The sequence below is a fragment of the Rousettus aegyptiacus genome, unplaced genomic scaffold (genome assembly GCF_014176215.1).
Source record: "Rousettus aegyptiacus isolate mRouAeg1 unplaced genomic scaffold, mRouAeg1.p scaffold_m13_p_14, whole genome shotgun sequence".
Lineage (NCBI taxonomy): Eukaryota > Metazoa > Chordata > Mammalia > Chiroptera > Pteropodidae > Rousettus > Rousettus aegyptiacus.
Window position 1 is genome coordinate 38,460,993 of NW_023416289.1, and position 21,376 is coordinate 38,482,368.

Below are 21,376 nucleotides of genomic sequence, written 5' to 3' on the forward strand. Positions count from 1 at the left end.
TAAGGGGCGGGGCCTGGGCAGAGCACTTCCTGAATACCGGAAGGTCCCGGGCTGAGACCGCGGAAAGATGGGGTGTGGCCAACGCGAAGGTGGCGTGGCCCCGCTGGTGGGTGGGGTAGTTCCTGCGCACGGCGAGAGCGTCCATTTTCAGAGATTTAAATCTATTACTTTTCTCTCCTGTCCTGTAAAGCTGGGCTGCTAGCTGCCAATTCTAAGTCGATGTTTCAGAAGTTTGAGGTAAAATCGTACAGTTCTGTGGGCCACATATGTTGAAAACTAAGATGTCTACGTTTTAACGGGTTCCAAATGGTTTATTAAAAATTTTTTTGCAGAGGGGTGGAAGCTTCCGGGACTCCTTGATCTGAGAACCGGGAACTCGGTTGTGTCACCGGCGCAGGGGTCATTGCCCCTCCAGGATAGAAATCAAGAGAGTGGGCCAAACAGTTTTGCAGAAAAACGTTTATTAAATGAAAGCTTCATATACGAAGGGGCCACACACACTCCGAGAGATTACAGATGTGCCTCCCCGAGGTCTATTGGCATAACGTTTTTCATGTCCTTTTTGGGTCAGTGGCTGGGTTACCTTTACTTGAGGGGAGGCATATTCCTAAATTATCCTGGAACGGGTTAGGGATTTCTGAGAATTGGGTCGCCACCCCCATGTTGGCCTTACATGGGCTGCACGGGATCTGCCGTGGCGCTGGAGGACAAGTCTTCCAGCTGGTGCCATGCGCGGTTTGGGGGACGTTCCCTAAATCTGATTACTTCTCTTGTTGCAGGTACTGTTCCAGCCGTTTTTGTTTATTGTTGGAAAAGTATGGTTCAAGGTTGCTTCCCTGGCGGCACCTTTTTGGCTAAGTGACTAACCACATTTGGATCCAGGAACATTTCCTGCAATTAGAATTTAAGCAATTTAATTAAACAAGGAGTACATTTGCCTGTACGGGGAATGCAGAGTTGAATGTGAAATTCGAAACCACTTGAAGCATGTGATAATTTGGGTCACCAACCATTCTTAAAAAAAAAAAAAAAAGAACTAACTTAAAAAAAAAAGATCTAAATTGTGTTGTTCTTTATATTTTTTATTCCATACTTGAGGCGAATGGTAAACTCACTTTTGTGACATCATGATTTATTTGTCATATGTCTAAATAGTTCAACATCACTTATATTTATCAAAGAGTAACTAGAAAGACCATTTTTATGTAAAAATTATGTTTATATTTTAGGTCATTTATTTCCTACTTCTGACATTCTGAAGGAAAAATGTCTTCCTTTTAAAATACTTATGGATAATGCACCTGGTCATTCACATAATTTAGAACATCCAAACATAAAAGTTGTGTGTTTGCCACCAAATACAACTTCCTTGATCCAGCCTTTAGATCAAGGCATTGCAGTAATCCCACCTTTAAGATTAATTATATTAAGTGAAGTTTTAATATTTTTAATAAACTTGAAGATAACAAATCACTTAGTTACAGAAGTCTGTAATAAATACACAATTTTAAGTTTTATCAAGAATACTGCTTTAGCTTTGAGTGATATAAAGCTGTCAACTTTAAATGCTTGTCGGAAAGCAATATGGCCAGAAGTGGATGTACCAGAGAATATGGTTCCAACAACTGACAAGGGATTAACTGGCATTATTAATTTATTAAATAAATTTCAAGAAGACTGACAATTTGAATGTAGATAATATTAATCGATTACTAGTTGATCACAAATTAACTGATAAATTAATTCACCTACTACCTGAAGCCCATCCTGCCTATGAATATGGCAATGACATTGAACTAGTTTCATTCACTGAAGAAAATATTTATTTACAAAGCTCTTCAACTGGCCACAAAATTGGAAACTGGCAATTCTCGATATTGATCCAAACATCGAACGAGCCATAAAATTTCAAAAAGATTTTTTTAAAGGTTGCAGTTAATATTGAAGAATTTCTGAAAACAGCAATAGATGGGGTTGGGAAAAGGTTCTCCAAAAACATAAACATAAATAATGAAACCGAAGTACTTCCAAATATTTCAGGTGAAGATAGTGACTGTTAGATTCGCCAAAGGAAGGACACACAAAGCCGAAGGGGTTAAGCAAGGTTCATTGTAGCAGAGTGACAGTTGGGCTGAGCTGAAGATGGCATCAGCCCCGACTGCAAGGGGACCTGAAACTTATTTGGGGCTTCAGGCAGGCTTTTCCTGTGGGACTATTTCCAGCGGACAAATTGATGGGCAACGGAGGGGAGTCCAGTGAAACTGGAGGTGAGCATGTAGCGTAGCCAGCTCAGTCCCAAGATCTAGTTCCCACACAGAAGGTAAGAGAGGAGTCTAGTTCCCACAGTAAGGGGTAGGGATAGGGCTCTCCAGGACCTAATAGTGACTTTGTGCTGATTAAAAAGGGAAAGTATTGTTGTGGCGCGTTCAAATCTAAGACCCACGGAGCCAACTGAGATTAATTATGAGCCTTTATTAGCCGGCCGGTGACCGATTCTCCCCACTAGAGAATCAGCCCTGAGCTTCCAGAAGAGACAGATTATAAAGCCTAAACCCACATCCTGGTGGGCCTTGATTACGCAAGCAAGCAGAGGCAGATTACAGAGGCAGATGTTGGCGGTTAGTTTTGTTATCTATACTCTGGTGGCAATATTGTTTTATTGTTCTTCTTGGGAGCCTCAGGAGCTATTTTCTCCTAGGCAGCTGGCGCCTGGAGATACCTCTCTCTGCCCTGTCCTTGGGGCTGACTTACTGAGGAATTGATACCAATAACCATAACAACATATTTTCCAAAGTAGTCACGGCCAGAATAAAGAGGGGAGATGTGAACAGGGACGATGTTATTGCAATGCACTTTTACACTGTTACAGTATATTGCTTTAGAGTACAGTACAGACACCAACAGAGAATAAAATTCATTTTGGTTTTCCTGAATTTTCATTAGTATTTTTTGTGAAAATATGTGAAATAAATTTTTTAATGATTTATATCGGCCTATTTCTTTAATATTTTTTTTTCGTAATGGTAGACTCTTTTTTATGCATTTTTCTTCCATGTAAAAAAAGATGCATGGAACAGATAATCCGCGTACATTCAGAGGTGGGTATATAAACGCTCTGGGGAACAGTGGTCCCCAACTTTCTTGGCACCAGGTACCAGTGCTCCTATGAAAATTGCATGCCTGATAAATTGAGGTGGAGTAGTGCTAGCTCTGGGAAATGGCTGCAAATACAGATGAAGTTTCACTCGCTCACGGGCCACTCATCTCCTGCTATGCAGCCCAGTTCCTAACAGGCCATGGATCAGTACCCAGTACCGGTCCACAACCCAGGGACTGGGAACCCCTGCTGTAGAAGACAATTGAATTTGTTTTCACCAAAAGAATACTTTTGCAGAATTTCTAAGGACATGTGATAGGGATGTCTAGCCTCTTTTTCATGAAACTTAAAGCTAATGATCGAATTGCCAAAAGTCTTGTTTATAGTTTCAACAATCTTTAAGGTAATATCTATGAATTAATATCCACCATTCTGGATAAAAAGCCTTTTAATATATATTAACTGTAGAAGGTTTCAGTTTCTATGCCATGTACATTTATGATGTTTCACAAGATGTAAACATTAGTTATAACCTTTAGATGTTCATTACATTTGAGTAATCTAGTATTTAGTAAGGTTAGAACATCGTTACTCATAAAAGTTGTAAGATTTCATTCCAAAGTGAATATTCTTATGGTCCCTCAAGGATTAAATTTTGGATAAGAACTTTGCCACACAAATTATACTTTTTAGATTTCTCTTAGGTATTTATTTACTGATGTTTAGTAATGTTTGACTGTTACATACATTGCCCCATTTGTTCTATTTTTAAAATCTCCCACAGAATGAATATCTGGTGATTAATGAAGATTCATCCTGTCTATGAAGTCCTTCCAAATTTGTAAACTGTATTTCTAGTATGTGTAACTGTGATATTTTGCTATCAGTGAAGAATAGATCAGATTTTTCCATCTTTATTGCAAATGTTGGTTGTGACACTAGAAAGGATTCTTTCAGGAAGTGAAACTAAGGAACCACTATGAGACTGCTTACTGCATTACATTTAGAATATGTGTCCTCATTTTTAAATATCTACAGTTCACCCAGATGTAACTGAAAGCTTATTTCAGCCTGTTATCAAATCGTTCCATGTATTTGTTTCCCGCATTCTTTTTTTTAAAAAAAAAATAGTGTCAGAGATAGATTTGGGGATCATTAGACGGTATATTATGTAGGTTCTGCTGTATTATGCAATACCGCCAACCACCCGTGTTTGCAGGAAAGAGATATCAGCATGAACTCCTGTGTTCACAAGAAAATTAGTAAGTGGCTAATGGAATTTCTCATCAAACTCAGAATAGTGGTGAAGCCAATTATAGGTCAAAGTCAAGAATGCATTTTGTTCATGTTGTTTTGTTGTTTTTATATTTATAAGGGAGGGAAACAAATATTCATAAGGAAAAAGGGTATTTCTTGAATCACAGGAAGTTTTTTGACATCCTCCTGTGATATGACTATAAAAGAGACAAATTATTAACGATTAATAAAGACTCCAAAAATTTGAAACATGCAGTAACTATTTTGACACAGCAAATTAAACTCTATCACAAAAACAGAGACTATATGTCTTAAGCACACATAGTACTGTGTGGACGCAAAAAAATAATTTTCCTCCTACCTTCGAAGCTCATCTGACTAATAAACTGAACAGAGACAAGTTGACAGGAGAAAATGTCACAAGTTTATTATGGATATACATGTAGGGCTGGCTGCCATTAAGATAGCAGACCCAAAGAGGCATGTGCAGTTGAGGTTTATATGACATTCTGGAGCTAAGGAGAAGTGGTGGGTTGTGGTTTGGGAATTCAAAGGCAGGAAGGAAATTCACATGAAGATGGAAAAAGCAAATGTTTGGTAAATAAATGTTTGCTGAGCCATCTTAAGAATCGAACACAGGATTTTGAACAACTGGGCCTTGCTAGGTTCCTCTCGCTCACACACTAGTTTATACTGCACTATAGTTATCTCTGAGGATATCAGCCTTCTGGGAGCAGTTCCTCTGTCTAAATTCATTTAGGCAGGTAGAGGGGGAGGAGGAGCAAAGGCTCTTTGTGAGCCTTTTGTTCCTTAATAACTAGCTTAAAACCAATATCCCAAAAGGCATATCTTGGGGTGGCAAACTCTGCTTCAGAACACATAATAATTATCACTATCAAAAACAAAACATACAAAACAAAACCTGTACTTTGGAAGTGAGTTTATACAAAAGATTATTAGGCTATAGAGAATGTTCTGACCACAAGGGTCTCAAAGGTCAGACAGAAAAGGGCTTTTATCTTATAGGGGCGAGGGGTGGGGGTTGGCACCGGCAAGGCTAGAAAAGAGCAGGGGATGGGGGGGGGGGCGTGGATGAGCAGGTAGCATGACCTACAGTTCATCAGGAAATGTCCCTAGTCTTAGGAGGGGCTGTTAAGAGGAAGAACAGTTTCTAATTACTCTGCTCAAGGATGATCACAGTCCAGGAACCTAAGACGATCAACTTAATTTTGATGAAGGCATGTTACAGGCATTTTATTTCAGATGGATGGCAGAGAACAGTTCAGCTAATGATTTATAAGACAAAAAAAAGGGGGGGGGGCAATTTGTAGGATTTGTGTCTGGCTTTTTTCTAGATAAACAAGTGGGCTACCCCCAAGTCCAACCTGAGTAAGATCAGAAGGAGAGCAACTCCGCAGCAAGCTGCTTCTGCGAACACGAGGGGTTGGGAGAATTTCTTTAACCTTTGCTGGGTTCAAGGATGATAAGTCTCAGATAAAGTTCCATATGATCACTATTATGACATCGAACAAAGGTCAAAAAAAGTACAAATGTTTAGTAGGAGAAAAGTAACATTAAAATCTTAGACTATAATAATGAATTTGTTTGGGGATTCCGGTGAATATGACTTTAAGTGGCAATGAAGGGCCCTGCATCTTCATTATGGCTATGCTGTGTCTGTTATTCATATTGTTGTGGCACGTTCAAATCTAAGACCCAATTGGGATTAATTATGAGCCTTTATTAGCCCGCCGGCGACTGACTCTCCCCACTAGAAAATCAGCCTTCATTAGCCAGCCGGCGACTGACCCTCCCTACTAGAGAGTCAGCCTCGAGCCTCCGAGCCTCCGGAGGAGGCAGCTTATAAAGCCCAAAACTACGTCCTGGTTGGCCTTGATTAAGCAAGCAAGCAGGTTACAAAAGCAAAAGTTAGCTGATAGTGTCTGGCACAAAGAAATATGGTTTCTGGTGGACAGCTTTGTTATCTGTACTCCAGGGGCAATATTGTTTTATTTTTCTTCTTGGGAGCCTTGGAGCTATTTACTCCCAGGCAGCTGGCACCTGGAGAGAGCACTCTCCGCCCTGTCCTTGGGGCTGACTTACTGAGGAATTGATACCAAAAACTATAACAACGTATTTTCCAAAGTAGTTACGGCCAGAATAAAGAGGGGAGATGTGAACAAGGAAGAAGTTATTGAAATGCATTTTTTTTTACACCATTACAATATTTAAGACACCATATCCACATAAGAACTTCCAAACCTGCAGAGAATTTTTCTAAAAAGTTACTGGAGCCGAACAGAAGAAACGCTTGGATGCAAGATCTCAGGAGTGAGAAAAATGCTGCCCCAAAATGACAGTATTCAGTTTCTTTTATGCATTTGGCATTAAGGGAAAGGAAGATTACATGAAAGTGGGAAGCCAAGATGGGGATTGGATTACAGGATAGTTAACAAGATTTAAGTGTTCTCTTGAGGGTGCTCGAGCTTTAGGAGGGGTATGAAGAGAGGTATTCCAAAGTCGTGTTAACCCAGATGCACAGAAACAAACAACAGGTAGGCTTGCTTAAGGCAAAAATAAGCTTTTCATTAAAGAAGTTACAGGACTGGAGTGTCACTTACATACCATAATCTGCAGTTAGGAATTTATGATGAGATTACCCCTAGAGTTTACTTTCAGTAAAACCCCCTTTTCATCCACAGGCTCCACCCTGCTGCAACCTGTTTCAATCTTTACTGTTCTTTCAGAACAAACTTTCTTTTACGCCTACAGAACCTGGTCTTCCTAGGTGGTCTCCCTGCCAAGCATTAACCACGCCCAACCCTGCTTAACTTCCTAGATCAGACGGGATATGGCGTGTTCAGGGTAGCACGGCTGTAGACCAGCCCAAGCTTTCTGATGAGCTCGTAAGTCCATACCTTTGTGCATCTTTCTCCACCATCCCTATTTTCCCTGCTCTGTCCCTGGAGGGGCCCGGGTAAGGCATGCATCGCCCTCCTGAGGAAGGACTTTGCCCCACCGAGTTTTTCTGCAGGAAGGGGTCAAGAGTGAGAAGCAAGGTTTCCAGCAAGAAAAATCACGAGGCAGGCTGTCAGTTCTAAGTGGACCCCCTAAGGAACAAAGGTTGGTGCCAATACCTGCCTCAGATCTTTAACCAGAAACCGATGCAGACTCCCGGGTCGCAAGCAGCGACTGGTCTTGGAGACCTTATGGTGAAGGCGGAGAGGAGGAACTCCCTGCCGGAGGGACAAGCGGGTTCAGGAACTTTAAATTAAGGGGCGAACCCCGAAACCCTGAGGAGGAGGTTGGGGCCGTGAGGATAGCGACGTGCAGGTCTAAATCAGAAACAACGAGGAACGCCACACCTGACTCTTGCCGGTTGTCCGCGCTACCCGCTTCCGGGTCTGCAGAAAACTGCGCGTGCGCGTGCGCGGAAAGGAGGAGCCTGCGCGGTCAGGGGGCGTGTTCGTAGTAGGAGCGGGGCCTGGGCGCCAGGGCTCTGGCCCTCGGCCCGCGTTCTGGACCTTTCTTGAGTTTGTCTTGCTGCCCACCAACCAGGTGGTCTCCGCTTTGAGGGCTGGGCCGCTTATATTGCATACGCAGATATTTCCTCCCAACGAGGTGAAAACGGTTTAGGCGAAAACTTTTTGAGCGAGCGGATAGGGGGAGCGCGTGTCCTTGGAGCACAATGGGAAGAGCGCTGGGGGTGGAGGACCGGGTCCTTGTCGGCAGTGGGTGGATCCCCAAGGGGCTGAGGCCCCAAACAGTTACAGCTTCTCATGTAATCAAGCAAGAGTCGAGGTTGACTGTGGAAATCGGGACTGCGAAATGTAAACTGCTTGTTCGGAGGCTGCAACTTTATACTAACTGCACGCCAGAACATAATTTTTGATTCCTGTTCCCCATTGACTTTGAAGGCGGAGACGCCACACTGTCCTGGGTTCCAGAACGTTCTGGGGCCGGCCCTGGGCTGTGAGGGCAGAGAGCAGAGACCGCCTTAAGAGAACAGAAATTTCTGCTTGTGTGCATATAAGTTAATTTTTCTTTGTCATTCTAAACCACACTTTCTGAGACGAATTATAAATCCAAATGTATTTGAGGCATGCTGGATGGCATCTGTAATTTGCTGATGTCATTAATATAAATCCAATATTAGTTTTAAAGACTTTATTCTCAGTTATTTGGAAGATTATTTTGAACTTGAAAATTAAATCGTATATGTATTTTAACCTTTTGTTTTCTGTTACTGACTGCTTTGTGTCAAATGCAGATAAAGAAGCTTGTAAAAAGTGTACTTTTTGGAGATATTTCCCTTGCTGTTAAAGAGTGAAATATTAATTATGAAATATTTTCAGAGTAGTGATAAAGATGTCTGGTCTCCATGTGAATAAAAGTGAATAGTAAAACTAGTTTTTCACATTTTAATAGCATCACATACCTTTAATAAATTATGATTTGAAATATGCAAGTTACTAGCTCCTTTTCTGTAGCCTATGTAAATTCTAAAGATGATGCCTGCTGGTCTGTTTTTCACAGCTTCTGTTATGTGACTGCTCATTCTAGTGCTGAAACTCTAAAGAATGGATGAATAAACACCTCCACGTTGTTTCGAAAACCTAAAAGTTTAGGTAATTGTGTATTACTTTGGCAGAATGCAGAGACCCTGGACTCAATAGGGTCAGGGCTCAAGAGAACAAAAGGGCATTTTCTATGCTTTTTCTCATATATAAACTATTTGTTTTTGTTAGATTTATTACTAGGTTTGTGTGTTTGTTTTTGTGTGTAATTACATCCTTACCCTCGAGATATAACTTGTTTATTGCAACTTTTATACTTCCGCCGGCACGGCACTTGTTCCGTACATTGAAGCCACGTCATGTTCAAAGTGATTTGTAATGTTGAATTGGCTCCATCCACTGGAATGGAAACCTACCCTCCCTACTTAGGACAAGAGCTGTTAAGCGAAGGAGAGACAAGACGCAGATGAAGTAGGAGTGAAAAGAAAGCAGCCTCCCAACTCACACATGCACTAAAACAAATTTCATATGGGTAAATATATAATTATTTACAATATGCAGTACATGAAGACATTAATATTTATTTCATCGCTAGGTAATGTGGAAAAAAGGTCAAGAAGAAAACAATATATCCCAACACCTATTTTCTTACATAAAATGCAAATGAAATCTCTATGAAATGAGATACAATATGAAATGAGTGACAACATACTGTTAGATTTAATGTCCTCTAATAAAATAAGACTCAGTGAAGTCTATGAAATAGAAGAAAATCTACAATTAAGCATATCGTATGAGGCCGCTAAAGGATAAATACATACGATCAGTAACTATTTAATATGAAGCTAACTAAAGGGGAAACAAGTGCCATGATTATCTCGCCATGCTTTCATCAAACCAAAAAGTAGATAGATTCTCCACATAGAATTAAAGCCTATTAAAGGCTTGTGGACATCAGTTTTCCATACACTGGAGGTGAGAGAGGGAGGAATGCCTTTTCAGAATGCAAGGGGGAGGACAGACGTATTTGTTGACTTTACTATACTTTTAAATATACAAATACATAAGAATTTCACCCAGATATTTGTTGTCATTCTCAAGTAATGTTGGGTATACAAAGATATTCATCCGCTGAATGGGGTCCAATGCTCTTAGCTGAGCCCTAATTCCAGCCACTGGGGGCCTCAGCCATCTCCTGTCCAAGGAAGAGGGGGACCCTCCCATGTCTACCTCCTAGGAGGAGTTCTGGGCTTCATCCCCCTCTCCAGCGGGACCCCGGGGACCCAGCATTGGGGTTGGGACGAGCCAGGTCTCAGCAGGGAAGACATAGGCCGCCTGGGTGGCCATGGTGTAGACGGTCTGCACCTGGGCGCACAGACGCTCCGGAATCTGGGTGAGCATGGAGAGCTGCTCCCAGCTCAGCTGGGAAGGAACCCGCTGGTTCTGCACCCTGAACGTGCTCTGATAAATGGCCTCAGACATTGCGCGCAGGGAGGTCACCAGGCACTTCCGGAGTGGAGGCGGTTGGACTCCTGGGGACCTGGATCTCGGCCGCTTGCTGCACCCAGTGTGCGCCTCCTCTGGGCTCCCCTGGGACAGACATCCCGGGTCTCCTCGCAGTCGCTGCTGTGGCCAGCATCAGGGACTTGTCGAGTCTTCTTTTCCACAGTCACACTGCGCTCTTCTCCTAGAGAGAAGGTAGCACATGGGTGAGAGACCTGCCTGATTAATTCCCAGGGGACCCCATTCCCGACTCTCACCCTGCGACCTCACAGGAACCCCACAAATGTCCTGTTCCTTTCCCGACCCCACATCTCTACAGGAGGTGGCGCCTCAGCCATCCCGGGGCCCCAGACTGTCTCTGGATGCCAGAGTCTCAAACAGTTTCTGCCACTGCACACGCTCCTTCGTGCACACGCCCCGAATATTCCCAGTGTTTCTATGGGCACACTTCGGGCCCAAATAGCAACATCCTACCTGCTGTAGCGTGGGAACTGTCCCTGGATCTGCTTTTCCTCCTCCTGGAGCTCTCCCGATTGCAGCAGCGTTCTGCTTCTGTGAATAAAGTGAGAGTTTCAGTGACTCTGCAACCGGACACCCTGGGAAGACTAGTCTGTCCAGGACATGCAAGGAGCCGAGGATGCAACCAAAACCGCTTCCCACCTCTTCCTAGAGTCCAGGATCCTCGAGGCCCAGGCAGCCAAGAGCAGCACCCAGTTCCCTGCAGGGGGAGACTGAGCTATCCATGGCCTGGCCCTCCTTCCCCCCTCCCCCCCCCCCGCACCGCCCCCCCCCCCCCCCCGCTCCACCCCGCTGCCCCAAATAAAATCTTACCGGATGGAGCAATGCAGCTCTTTCTGCCTTTGAGTTTGGTTTCCTTGGAATTCTCTTCTTTGTCTGTCTTGGGCTCTGACCCTGGAGAAAAAGGAGTTTTTTAGGTGACTGGCCTCCTTCCATCATGTACATAGAACCCCCTGGTCCATCCCTGACCCACATTTGTGGTCGTTTCCTTCGACTGAAGCTGTTCAGCCAGTGTCAAGTGCGCCCGGAGCACCTGGTTCCAGGGCATCACTGGCACACTTGGAGAAGCCCCTGGAGGGCTAGGTGATATTTCCTAGCACCTATCTCCAAATATCACCCAACTGAGAGCACTCGGGGTCCCTGATCCCACCCCTCCCTCAGGCCTCCACAGAAACAGCCCAAGTTCTTACCTTGCCTTTGGGTGCTGTTCTCTCTTAACTGGGAAGAGAAAATCTCGCTCTCTTCTTCGAATGCTTTCTCCTCATCCAAGCCCCTTTCTTCAAAGGAGTTCTTTAGGTGGGGGGCCTGATCAGTGGGGCTTCCAATGGAGGGGCTTTGGGGTCTTGATTTCTCACGCCAGAGTCCATCTCAAAGTTCAAGGGGGAGACCTTCCTTCCGTGTGACAGTCAGAAGTGCGGGTCGGCCTGATGGGTCTGCCTTTTATGAGCCTTTCACAGGGTGCAGCTCTCTCCTATTGGCTGAAAATGTTCACCTTCCCGCCACTCATCAGAGCCTCAGATGGGCCGACATTAGGAATGTGCTTATTGTGGTTTGTCAACACCTAATGCCAACAGTAGTCCCCAAAATGGGGTGTGGTAAAAGGAGAAACTTCATTCAGGTAAAGAATTGGAAATGCAGGGACACAGCCTCTGGTGGAAACCAAAAGTGTACTCCACTGAGACAAATGTGAGGCCAGTTATTATAAATCCCTTCCCTACTCCCTGATTGGTCTACATGTATGCAAATACAAATTTGCACGGTCTGATTGATCCTAATAGTCCTGTCCTGATTGGTCAGAATTACCACGTTCTGATTGTTGATTATGGAGCTGCCTGACTGGTCAGGAAAGATGCAAATAAAGATAAAGTTGAGCAGTTCTGATTGGACAGCTCAGGTCTCAGTCAATTGGTTGAAGTACAATACCAGTAACTCCTTTTTCAGGACTGACTCAGATGGCCAGGAGCACAGTGCAGGAAGCTGGAACTCAGGCTGTGGCTTTTCCCTAAAATGCGGAGTGTGTGAGAGGCCTCTGTCAGCAATGACTGCTAGGCTCTGGTCATGAATTGGTCCCCACATAACCACGAGGAGTCCTTCTTAGACAATAATAGTTGACCTCTAAATGTCCACGGGTTGGGAAGACTTTGGCGCGGTCCCGTCATAGAGTTAAAAAGCGGAATAGCACAGCCAGCAGGCAGAGGACCAGAAGGCAGAAGATCCTCCCCATCTTACTTCTGGCCCCAAACACACCCAGTGTTATTTAAGACCCTGTCCAGATTTCTGCTTCTTCTACCATGAAATAGGAAGTGAAAGGCTGGCTTACAGAGGCTCATCAGAAGGATTTCTTCCATATCAATGAAATGCATCTGTTTTCACTATTCTTCTCTGTGATAATTTCGTCTTCTATAAGTTACAGGAAAATTGGACTTAAAACAAATAAGTGTTTATTTGTTTTATTATTCAAGAGGTGTGTTTCTCTCCCATACTCTCCTCTGTATCTTTAAGGACTGGATTTCACTGTAGGAAAAGTCACGAGTCCGTCTTGTTCATAAATATATCTGACAAATATCAAATCTTAATATAAAAATGAAAGCGGCAATGACCCAAAAATAATTCATTGCAAAACTAGTTTCCCAGGAATGATTTATTTTCTTTAAAACGTTAAAGGTGGAAATTTTGAATCTGCATACAATTGACAAAAGTAAAGTTAACCTCTGTTTATCCTTAAGGCCACTTCAGAATGTGTTGGTGTGTTGCCAAACTTGTAGCATACATTTACGATCTTCTCCTTTGGGTGGGAGTTGAGTGGGAAATGGAGCTGGGATACTTTAATGAATATCCTGTAATTGTGTATTTCTCTAATAAATAAATTGTGAGCCATAAAATTTATCTCTAACGAATAATTCTTCAAGGATATAGAAGACAACAGAGACCACCCTTCTCTCCCCCCCCCCCCACCCCAGGCCATTATAACAAAATAATTTTTTCAGTTTCTTAATTGTTGGGTCGGTGGGAGGAAGGACTAAACAGATCTCTGCCTGAGAAATTCTCGGCCTGGTACAAGAATCCAGATTCCCGACTGAGATAGAATCCAGATGCTCAACTGACTTGGGCTCACCCTAAAGCCCTGGCGCCACTCCCCTAACAGCCTCCGGGCCCAATTAACACTCCCTGATAGGAACTTGAAAGTCCCATTCTATACCCTACCCCCACATAGCCCTATAAAAACTACACCCTCCTGTCCCAGGGGCGATTTCCCTGGCCCCCTCCTCTCGGGACCAGGGAGCTCTCTCCCAATAAAGGCTTGCTTTTAAAACTTCTTGGCGTGTCGCGTGTTTACCTTACATTTGGTGCCGAAACCCGAAACCCGGGAGGAGATCGTGTCCCTCAGCCTCCGGGAGGCCTTGAGGGGCCTCTCCTCTCTTTTCTTCCGGGACCTTCGCTGCCCACCTTCTATTGTCGGATAAGGTAAGTTCCCTTTGGGTCTCATCACTCTCCAGGTCAGGCCCGCCACGGTGTCCCCTGTCTTTCCTGTCCGTCCCTGACGGTAACCGAAATCGCGGCCGCGTCAGGGGCACTCTCCGTCATATTTGACTCCCGATCTGGTAAAGTTACGAGAGAAGTCTCTGACTTTCCACGGTCCTTTCTGCTGTTCCGGTAAATCAGAGTCTCGGTGGCGGGCATGACCTGCAGAGTGATGAGACCCAAAGGGAACTTACCTCTGGTTTTACCTGGGTGCTGGGACCATGGGAGCTTCTAATTCGAAAGCAGACCCCAAAACTCCACTTGGGTGTCTCTTAACAAATTTTAGCCGTCTAGGCCTCAGTCAGGATTTAAAACGTAAAAGACTAATCTTTTACTCCACCCTCGCCTGGCCTAAATGTCCGTTAGGCGATCAATCTAAGTGGCCTGCTGAAGTCACTTTTAACTTCCAAAGTCTGACAGATCTAGACACTTACTGTCATAGGACAAAAAAGTAGCCTGAAATCCCGTATGTGCAAGCCTTTATTGGGATCTACGCTCCTGTCCCTCCCTCCGCTCTCAAGGCTCCACTGCTCAGGTCCTCTTAGCTCAGGAGGCTGACCCTAAGCCTCCTACCTCACTGACCCCTGACACAGAAGGCGAAGCTACATCCGACTCATCTGCCTCTCCTCTCAACGATCCTCCAGAAATCCTTTCTCCCGCTCCACTCCGGCCTACCCCGTCGCCTCCCTACCCTAGTCCCTCAGCTCCTCCTCTGCCGCCTGTCCCGCCGGACTCCACCACTCACCCGATACGCTCTTCTCTTCCTCCTCCGCCTCTACCTGCTCCATCTCCCATCTCAGCCCATACCCGCTCTCGCTCTGGCCCTGCCCCCGACTCTGATCCCCTCTGCCGTCCTCGAGAGGTCGCCGGGACTGAAGGTGTCGTCCGAATCCACGTTCCTTTCTCTTTACAGGATCTCTCTCAAATAGAAAAGCGGTTAGGGTCTTTTTCTTCTAACCCCACTAATTACATCAAAGAATTTCGCTATCTACTCAATATACCCGTCTAGATCCAACTTCCCTAGCGGGTGCAACGGTACTAACCACCCACTTTATTACCCAATCGGCCCCAGATATCAGAAAGAAGTTAAAAAAGGCTGAGGAGGGCCCTCGAACCCCTATACAGGAATTGGTGAAAATGACCTTTAAAGTTTTCAATGCCCGAGAGCAGACGGCTGAAACTCGCTGCCATGCCCGTCTCCACCAGGAGGTGGCACTCCAAACCCGGGCTTCGGTAGCTGCCTTGAGGCCGGCGGGCCCCAGGGGCCGAGGAGCTGGGGTCAACCCCAAATCATCCCCCTTTGGGGGCATGCTTCAAATGCAGCTATGAAGGCCACTGGGCCTGTCAGCGCCCTAACCCTCGGGCTCCCACGAAGCCCTGCCCGGTCTGCAGGCAGACGGGCCACTGGAAATCTGATTGCCCAATGACCGGATCGTCGTCGGCGCCTCCACGCGGGAGATCATCCAGTCAGGCAACACCGTCGCTGGAACTTCTCGGGTCAGCGGGTGACTGACGAGGCCCAGACTCGGGGACCCCTCTCACTCTCGCCGAGCCCAGGGTAACGCTCCAGGGAGCGGGTAAGTCCATCTCCTTCCTAGTGGACATGGGGGCTACCTTTTCTGTCTTGCCATCTCACTCGGGTCCTACAGTCCTCTCACCTATTTCAGTTATGAGGATTGATGGCACAGCTTCATGCCCACCTAAAACCCTTCCTCTCTCATGTTCTCTGGATGGCTTCCCCTTCTCACACTCTTTCTTAGTCATTTCCTCATGGCCAGCTCCCCTCTTAGGTAGAGGCCTCCTACAAAAGTTAGGTGCCTCTCTCTGTATAAGGCCACAGATACAGGTCTCTCCACTCCTGCTGCTACCTCTCATAGCGCCAGATTCTACTCCTCCTCTCCCTACCTTTTCTGACCCTGTCGATCCCTCCGTCTGGGACATATCTACCCCTGTTATTGCTACTCATCACACTCCTGTCTGTATTCGTCTCAGAGACCCTTCTCGCTATCCAGCCTGCCCGCAATTTCCTGTTTCTGAGACCCATCGCAGGGGCCTTAAACCCATCATTACCAGACTTCTCCGTCAGGGGATCCTCATCCCTACTAGTTCACCCTGCAATACTCCAATCTTGCCTGTCCTTAAGCCCTCCGGAGCCTACCGGTTGATCCCAGACCTCCGCCTTATTAACGAGGTGGTCGTCCCACTCCACCCAGTAGTCCCTAATCCATATGCTCTCCTTTCCCATATCCCCCCTTCTACGACTCACTTCACAGTATTAGATCTGAAAGATGCCTTTTTCACCGTCCCTCTCCACCCTGACTCGTACTTCCTCTTTGCCTTTACCTAGGAAGACCCAGGCTTATCAGCCGGTCCACAAATAGGATCACTTTCCCAGAGATCTCCGTAATCAGGAATTACCTTCCGCTTCACCCTTGGACTCTGAGGGGAAAATGAGTTCTCTTGGGACCCAACCTATTTCATCGCTCCCTGAAATATGCACACTCAGTGAGGTTACACATACCGATGACGGGGGAAATATGAGTGTGTGCATGGCCTCTGATCCATATTTGTCTGTGTTATATGTAATATGGTAGTTTAGTTAAGAATTCTAATTATGATGGGAAGGAAAATATGTTTTTAATAAGAGAAGGTATAAACTATGGAGATTTATATTGACGGGAATTGGAAGAAAGGTGTTTGTCTTAAACTTGGTTATTTCTGAGTGAGTGAGAAGAGGCAAACTGAAGGAATGAGAAAAGTGGTAGAAGGTTTGTGAAGAGAAATCCTGAGAGGAAAATAAAGGACAAGAACATAAGTGAACATATGAAGTTGGAAAGGAAAAGAGAAAGAGAAAATCTTGTTTTATACAGTCAAGTTGGCTAAAATTAAATGCATTTATCATAAGGTTTTAAAATGAACTTTAATATCAACAGTGTACTGACATAAAACTAGAGTTTGGATTATTGGTCTGTTCCTAATAAGAGATTTGCAAACACCCCCACTAAGATGCTGAAGAGATTCTCTCCTTCTTGGGCCTCGTAGGGTTTTTCCGACATTGGGTTCCTAACTTTGCCCTATTAGCTAAGCCACTATATTAGGCAGCCAAAACAAAACAAAACAAAACAAAAACAAACCCCGACGGCCCCCTTGCTGCTCCTGCTCTTGTTGAACAGTATTTTTCTAAACTCCGAGATGCCCAGCCTCGGCGCCCTCTCTCAACCTGCCTAACCCCGCTCGACCCTTCCACTTATTCACTGACGAATGCTTTGGCATAGCCACCGGCCTACTATCTCCACCAGTAGGTCCCATATATCAAGCAGTGGTTTATCTCTCTAAACAGCTGGATCCCACCATAAAAGGATGGCAACCATGCCTCGGAGCCCTAGCAGCAGCCGCTTAGCTCACTAAAGAGGCCATTAAAATCACCTTAGCTCAGCCTTTGACTGTCTTCTCATCGCACCGCCTCCCGACCTCCTCAGTCATCGGTCTCTGGCACATCTAGGCCCTTCCAGGGTACAGCTTTTCCACCTAATCTTCCTTGAAAATCCTCACATTGCTCTGTCACCCTCCCCTCCTCTAAACCCCGGCTACTCTCCTTCCTCTCCCTTCCACACGGGGCTCCCCCTCTCACTCCTGTCCCCAACTCATAGAAGATCTCTCCACTCCCCCGTCCAACCTCACAGACATGCCAATCCGAGACGAGATGCCGAGCGCACCCTCTTTGTGGACGGCAGCTCCATATCTCCATCATCGGGTCCCATGGTCAGCGACGGGCGGCCTATGCTATTGTCACTCTGACAGACATTGTCGAGGCTCAGAGCCTCCCCTCAGGGACTACATCTCAAAAGGATGAACTCATAGCCCTCGCTCGGGCCCTCCATCTCTCCGAGGGTCTGGTTGTCAACATTTACACTGATTCAAAATACACCTTTCTTATAGCTCACACTCACTCGGCTATCTGGCAGGAGCGCGGCTTCCTCACCAACGAGGGCACTCCTATCGTTAATGGCCCCCTTATCCACAGACTTATTGAAGCCATACAGCTTCCCAAACAGGTAGCCATCATTTACTGCAAGGGGACACCAGTCCCTTGATAAATCCTGTAGCTCGTGGCAACGCTCCTGCGGATGCTATCACACGTAGCCTGTAGTCTCACGGCCCGGCTGCCACCGGCCCCTGTTCTCTTCCTCACCACCCTGACTAAACCTTCTTACTCTGTACCCGAACAGACAGACCTTCTTTCCAGGGGAGGAACCCATATGCCTGAGAGGTGTATCTTCCTGAATGGACGACTAGCACTTCCCCAGCACCAAGCGGCCAGTATCGTCACTGAGGTCCATCAAACCCTCCGTATTGGACCTAAAGCTTTATACCGTTTTTTAGAGCCCCTCTTTTATCACCCCTCTCTCCAATCTATCATTCAACAGGTCCAAGTCGAGTGTTCTACCTGTTCCAAAACATCTTCCCAAGGTGCCATCCGATCCCGTGCTGCTACCCACCAGCTCCGCGGCACCAGCCTGGCGAAGAGTGGCAGATTGACTTTACTCATATGTCCAGACACCGATCCTTCCGGTATATTCTGACCCTCGTTGACACCTTTACAGGTTGGATAGAAGCCTACCCCGCTGCTAAAGAAACGGCAGATGTGGTCACCTCCACTCTACTGGAATATGTCATCGCAAGGTGTTGGCCTCCCCAGGACCATTCAATCAGACAACGGTCCTGCCTTCGTCTCCAAAGTAGTACAACTTGTCTCTGAAGCTCTACACACCACCTGGAAACTCCATATCCCGCACCGACCCCAGTCTTCGGGTAAGGTGGAGCAGGCTAACGGCCTCCTCAAAGATCAGCTCACCAAACTCTCCCTAGAGGCTTGTACATCATGAGCTACTCTCTTGCCTCTGGCTCTTACCCACCTCTGGGCCTCGCCTCGGACCCCTTCTGGTCTCAGCCCCTTTGAACTCTTTTACGGGAGGCCCTTTCTCCTTACCCATGACCTACCCGGAATTCCCCCACCACCGATCTCTTATTTACCTTATCTCTCTCTCCTCCAGAGCTTACTCAGACAACTCGCTGACTCGTGCCTCCCAGCCCCTACAACAGACCCAGCTACCGGACCAGTTTCCTCAGACATCGATCCGCTGTCTCCGGGGGACCAGGTCCTCCTCAAGGAGCCTCAGCCTTGGTCACTAGAGCCTCGGTGGTTAGGTCCACACACCGTCATACTGACCCTACCGACAGCTGCCAAACTCTTGGGTCATCAGTGCTGGTACCACCTTACTCGCCTGAAGCGTGCTCCACCCCGCGATGCATGGTCTGTTGAAACCCTGGGACCCACCAGGATCCGTCTCCACCACCAACCTTCTGTCTCTCCTTCTCCTCTTCACCCTTCACCTACCTCCAAGTAACCTCCTCTACCTGCAGCCTTCAACGTCTCCCTGCCTACCCTGTCCCCAGCGTCGCCACACCAGACACTCAGAGATATCCCACTCTTCTCTGACCCACTCTCTTCCCAACTTCCTTTCTGCGATTCTTCTCCTAACCACTCCATATGAAACACTTCCTCTCAAACAACTAATGCCTGGGCACCTCCGGGAGGTTTCTTCTGGTGTAACGGGACTCTCTCAAAAAGCCTGTCATCCCCCAACTCATCTGATCTTTGTCTCCCTCTTACTTTAGTACCCCAGCTCACCCTGTATAGTCAGGCAGAATTTCGCATCCTCTACACGCCCCCTCCCATCACCGGCCATCCTCGCCCAGCCATATTCCTCCCTCTAGTAGTCGGAGTTTCCCTGGCATCTTCCCTAGTCGCCACTGGCCTGGGAGGGGGTGCACTAGCCCATTCTATCACTGCCACTAGAGACCTGGCAGAAAAGCTTCAACTTGCAGTAGATGCCTCAGCCCAATCCCTAGCTTCACTCCAACGCCAAGTCACCTCCATAGCTCAGGTAGCCTTACAAAATCGCAAAGCCCTAGACCTTCTGATAGCGGATAAAGGGGGTACCTGTCTCTTCCTTAGAGAAGAATGTTGCTACTAGATCAATGAATCACACTTAGTAGAAACTAATGTAAATACCCTTTCTAAGCTCAGTGAGGACCTCCACCAGTCCCACCGAGAGGACAAGGCACTCCCCTCTTGGTGGAGATCCACTCTCATTACCATAATTGCACCAATTCTAGGGCCTGTCCTTCTCCTCTGTATGCTACTAATGATAGCCCCATGTGTACTCCGATTCATTCAGGAACGCATCCGCGAAGTCTCCCAGGTCACGCTCAACCAGCTGCTTTTACATTCATATGCTTGCCTCCCCACCGAAGTCCCTCCCGGCCTCAGACTCCCAACCTCTTCGCCCTTGGTGAGCGGGAAGTAGCCAGATGTGAGTCGGTGCCCCTATACCAAAGAGGTGGGGATGTTGGGTTGGCGGGAGGGCGGGCTAAACAGACGTCTGCCTGAGAACTTCTCAGCCTGGTACAAGAATCCAGATTCCCGACTGAGTTAGAATCCAGATGCTCAACTGACTTGGGCCCACCCTAAAGCCCTGGCGCCACTACCCTAACAGCCTCGGGGACAAATTAACACTCCCTGATATGGGCTTCAAAGTCCCATTCTATACCCTACCACCACATAGCCCTGTTAAAGCTTTCTGGACAAAGCCAGCATTTGAATTTTTTTAAACAAGTAAAGTTCTTATTGACGGCAGCTAAATGGTGTCTGTAAAATTTTTATCTTAGGGCAGATTCCATCCATTCGCTATACTTTTCCGAGTTGTCCTACAGGCAAGCACATATTTTTGGTGTTGTCTTTCTTCTGTGCTATTCCTGTAAGTTTGCTATTAAAACACATTAAGGTCTAAAAAACTGCGATTTATTGATTTCTCTTGTATTCCAGCGTATCCACGAGAACTTGTTTGGAGCTGTTGAAATTCAGGACGCTGACCCTAAAGTCATAAAGAAAACAGAGCAGCACCTCAACGGGGGAGTCCCCAGTCTACCACAGAGGCAGGCATGATTCTACCTTAATAAGTGCTTCCCCACTGCTCGATTTTGGTCATTTAAAAATTGAAGAGCAAAGCACACTTTATTCTAGACTTTCAAATATGTTTGTCCCAGATCAGACATAGCATTCCAAGACAGTTTCTTTCCCGTTTCTATGGTAAAATTGCCTTTTCTTTTTCGTGATGTAATCTATTATGATAAATTTTATTATTTTGTGTGACGGCCTGTGGTAATGTGTTTATTCTTGATTTCAAGGACATGATATATTTTCCTGAACTCTTCTATTTATTTTTCCATCACATCCTATTTATTTTTGATTAATCAATGCCATCTTTTTCTTCCTTTTGCAGTAATCTTTTACTTTTCTGAATCTTTTTTTCTCAGTGAACATTCCCTATAGATTTTAGGTTTGTTGTAATATTTCAATTTAGACTAAGAAGTTTGCCCTGAACTCAGGTTTTGTCTC

General features: G+C 46.0%; 1 protein-coding gene and 1 pseudogene across 1 annotated transcript; one reads left to right on the plus strand and one right to left on the minus strand.

Annotated features, from left to right (window-relative positions):
- Positions 1-7,117: 7,117 nt before the first annotated feature.
- Positions 7,118-7,236, minus strand: LOC118611863 (annotated as a pseudogene).
- An 11,985-nt stretch (positions 7,237-19,221) lies between these two features.
- Positions 19,222-20,938, plus strand: LOC118611485 (endogenous retrovirus group FC1 Env polyprotein-like). Its single transcript, XM_036232686.1, is given in 3 exon segments — positions 19,222-19,318; positions 19,594-20,270; positions 20,804-20,938. Coding segments are annotated over 3 exon segments (894 nt in total). The 3' UTR covers positions 20,924-20,938.
- The last annotated feature ends 438 nt before the right edge of the window (positions 20,939-21,376 follow it).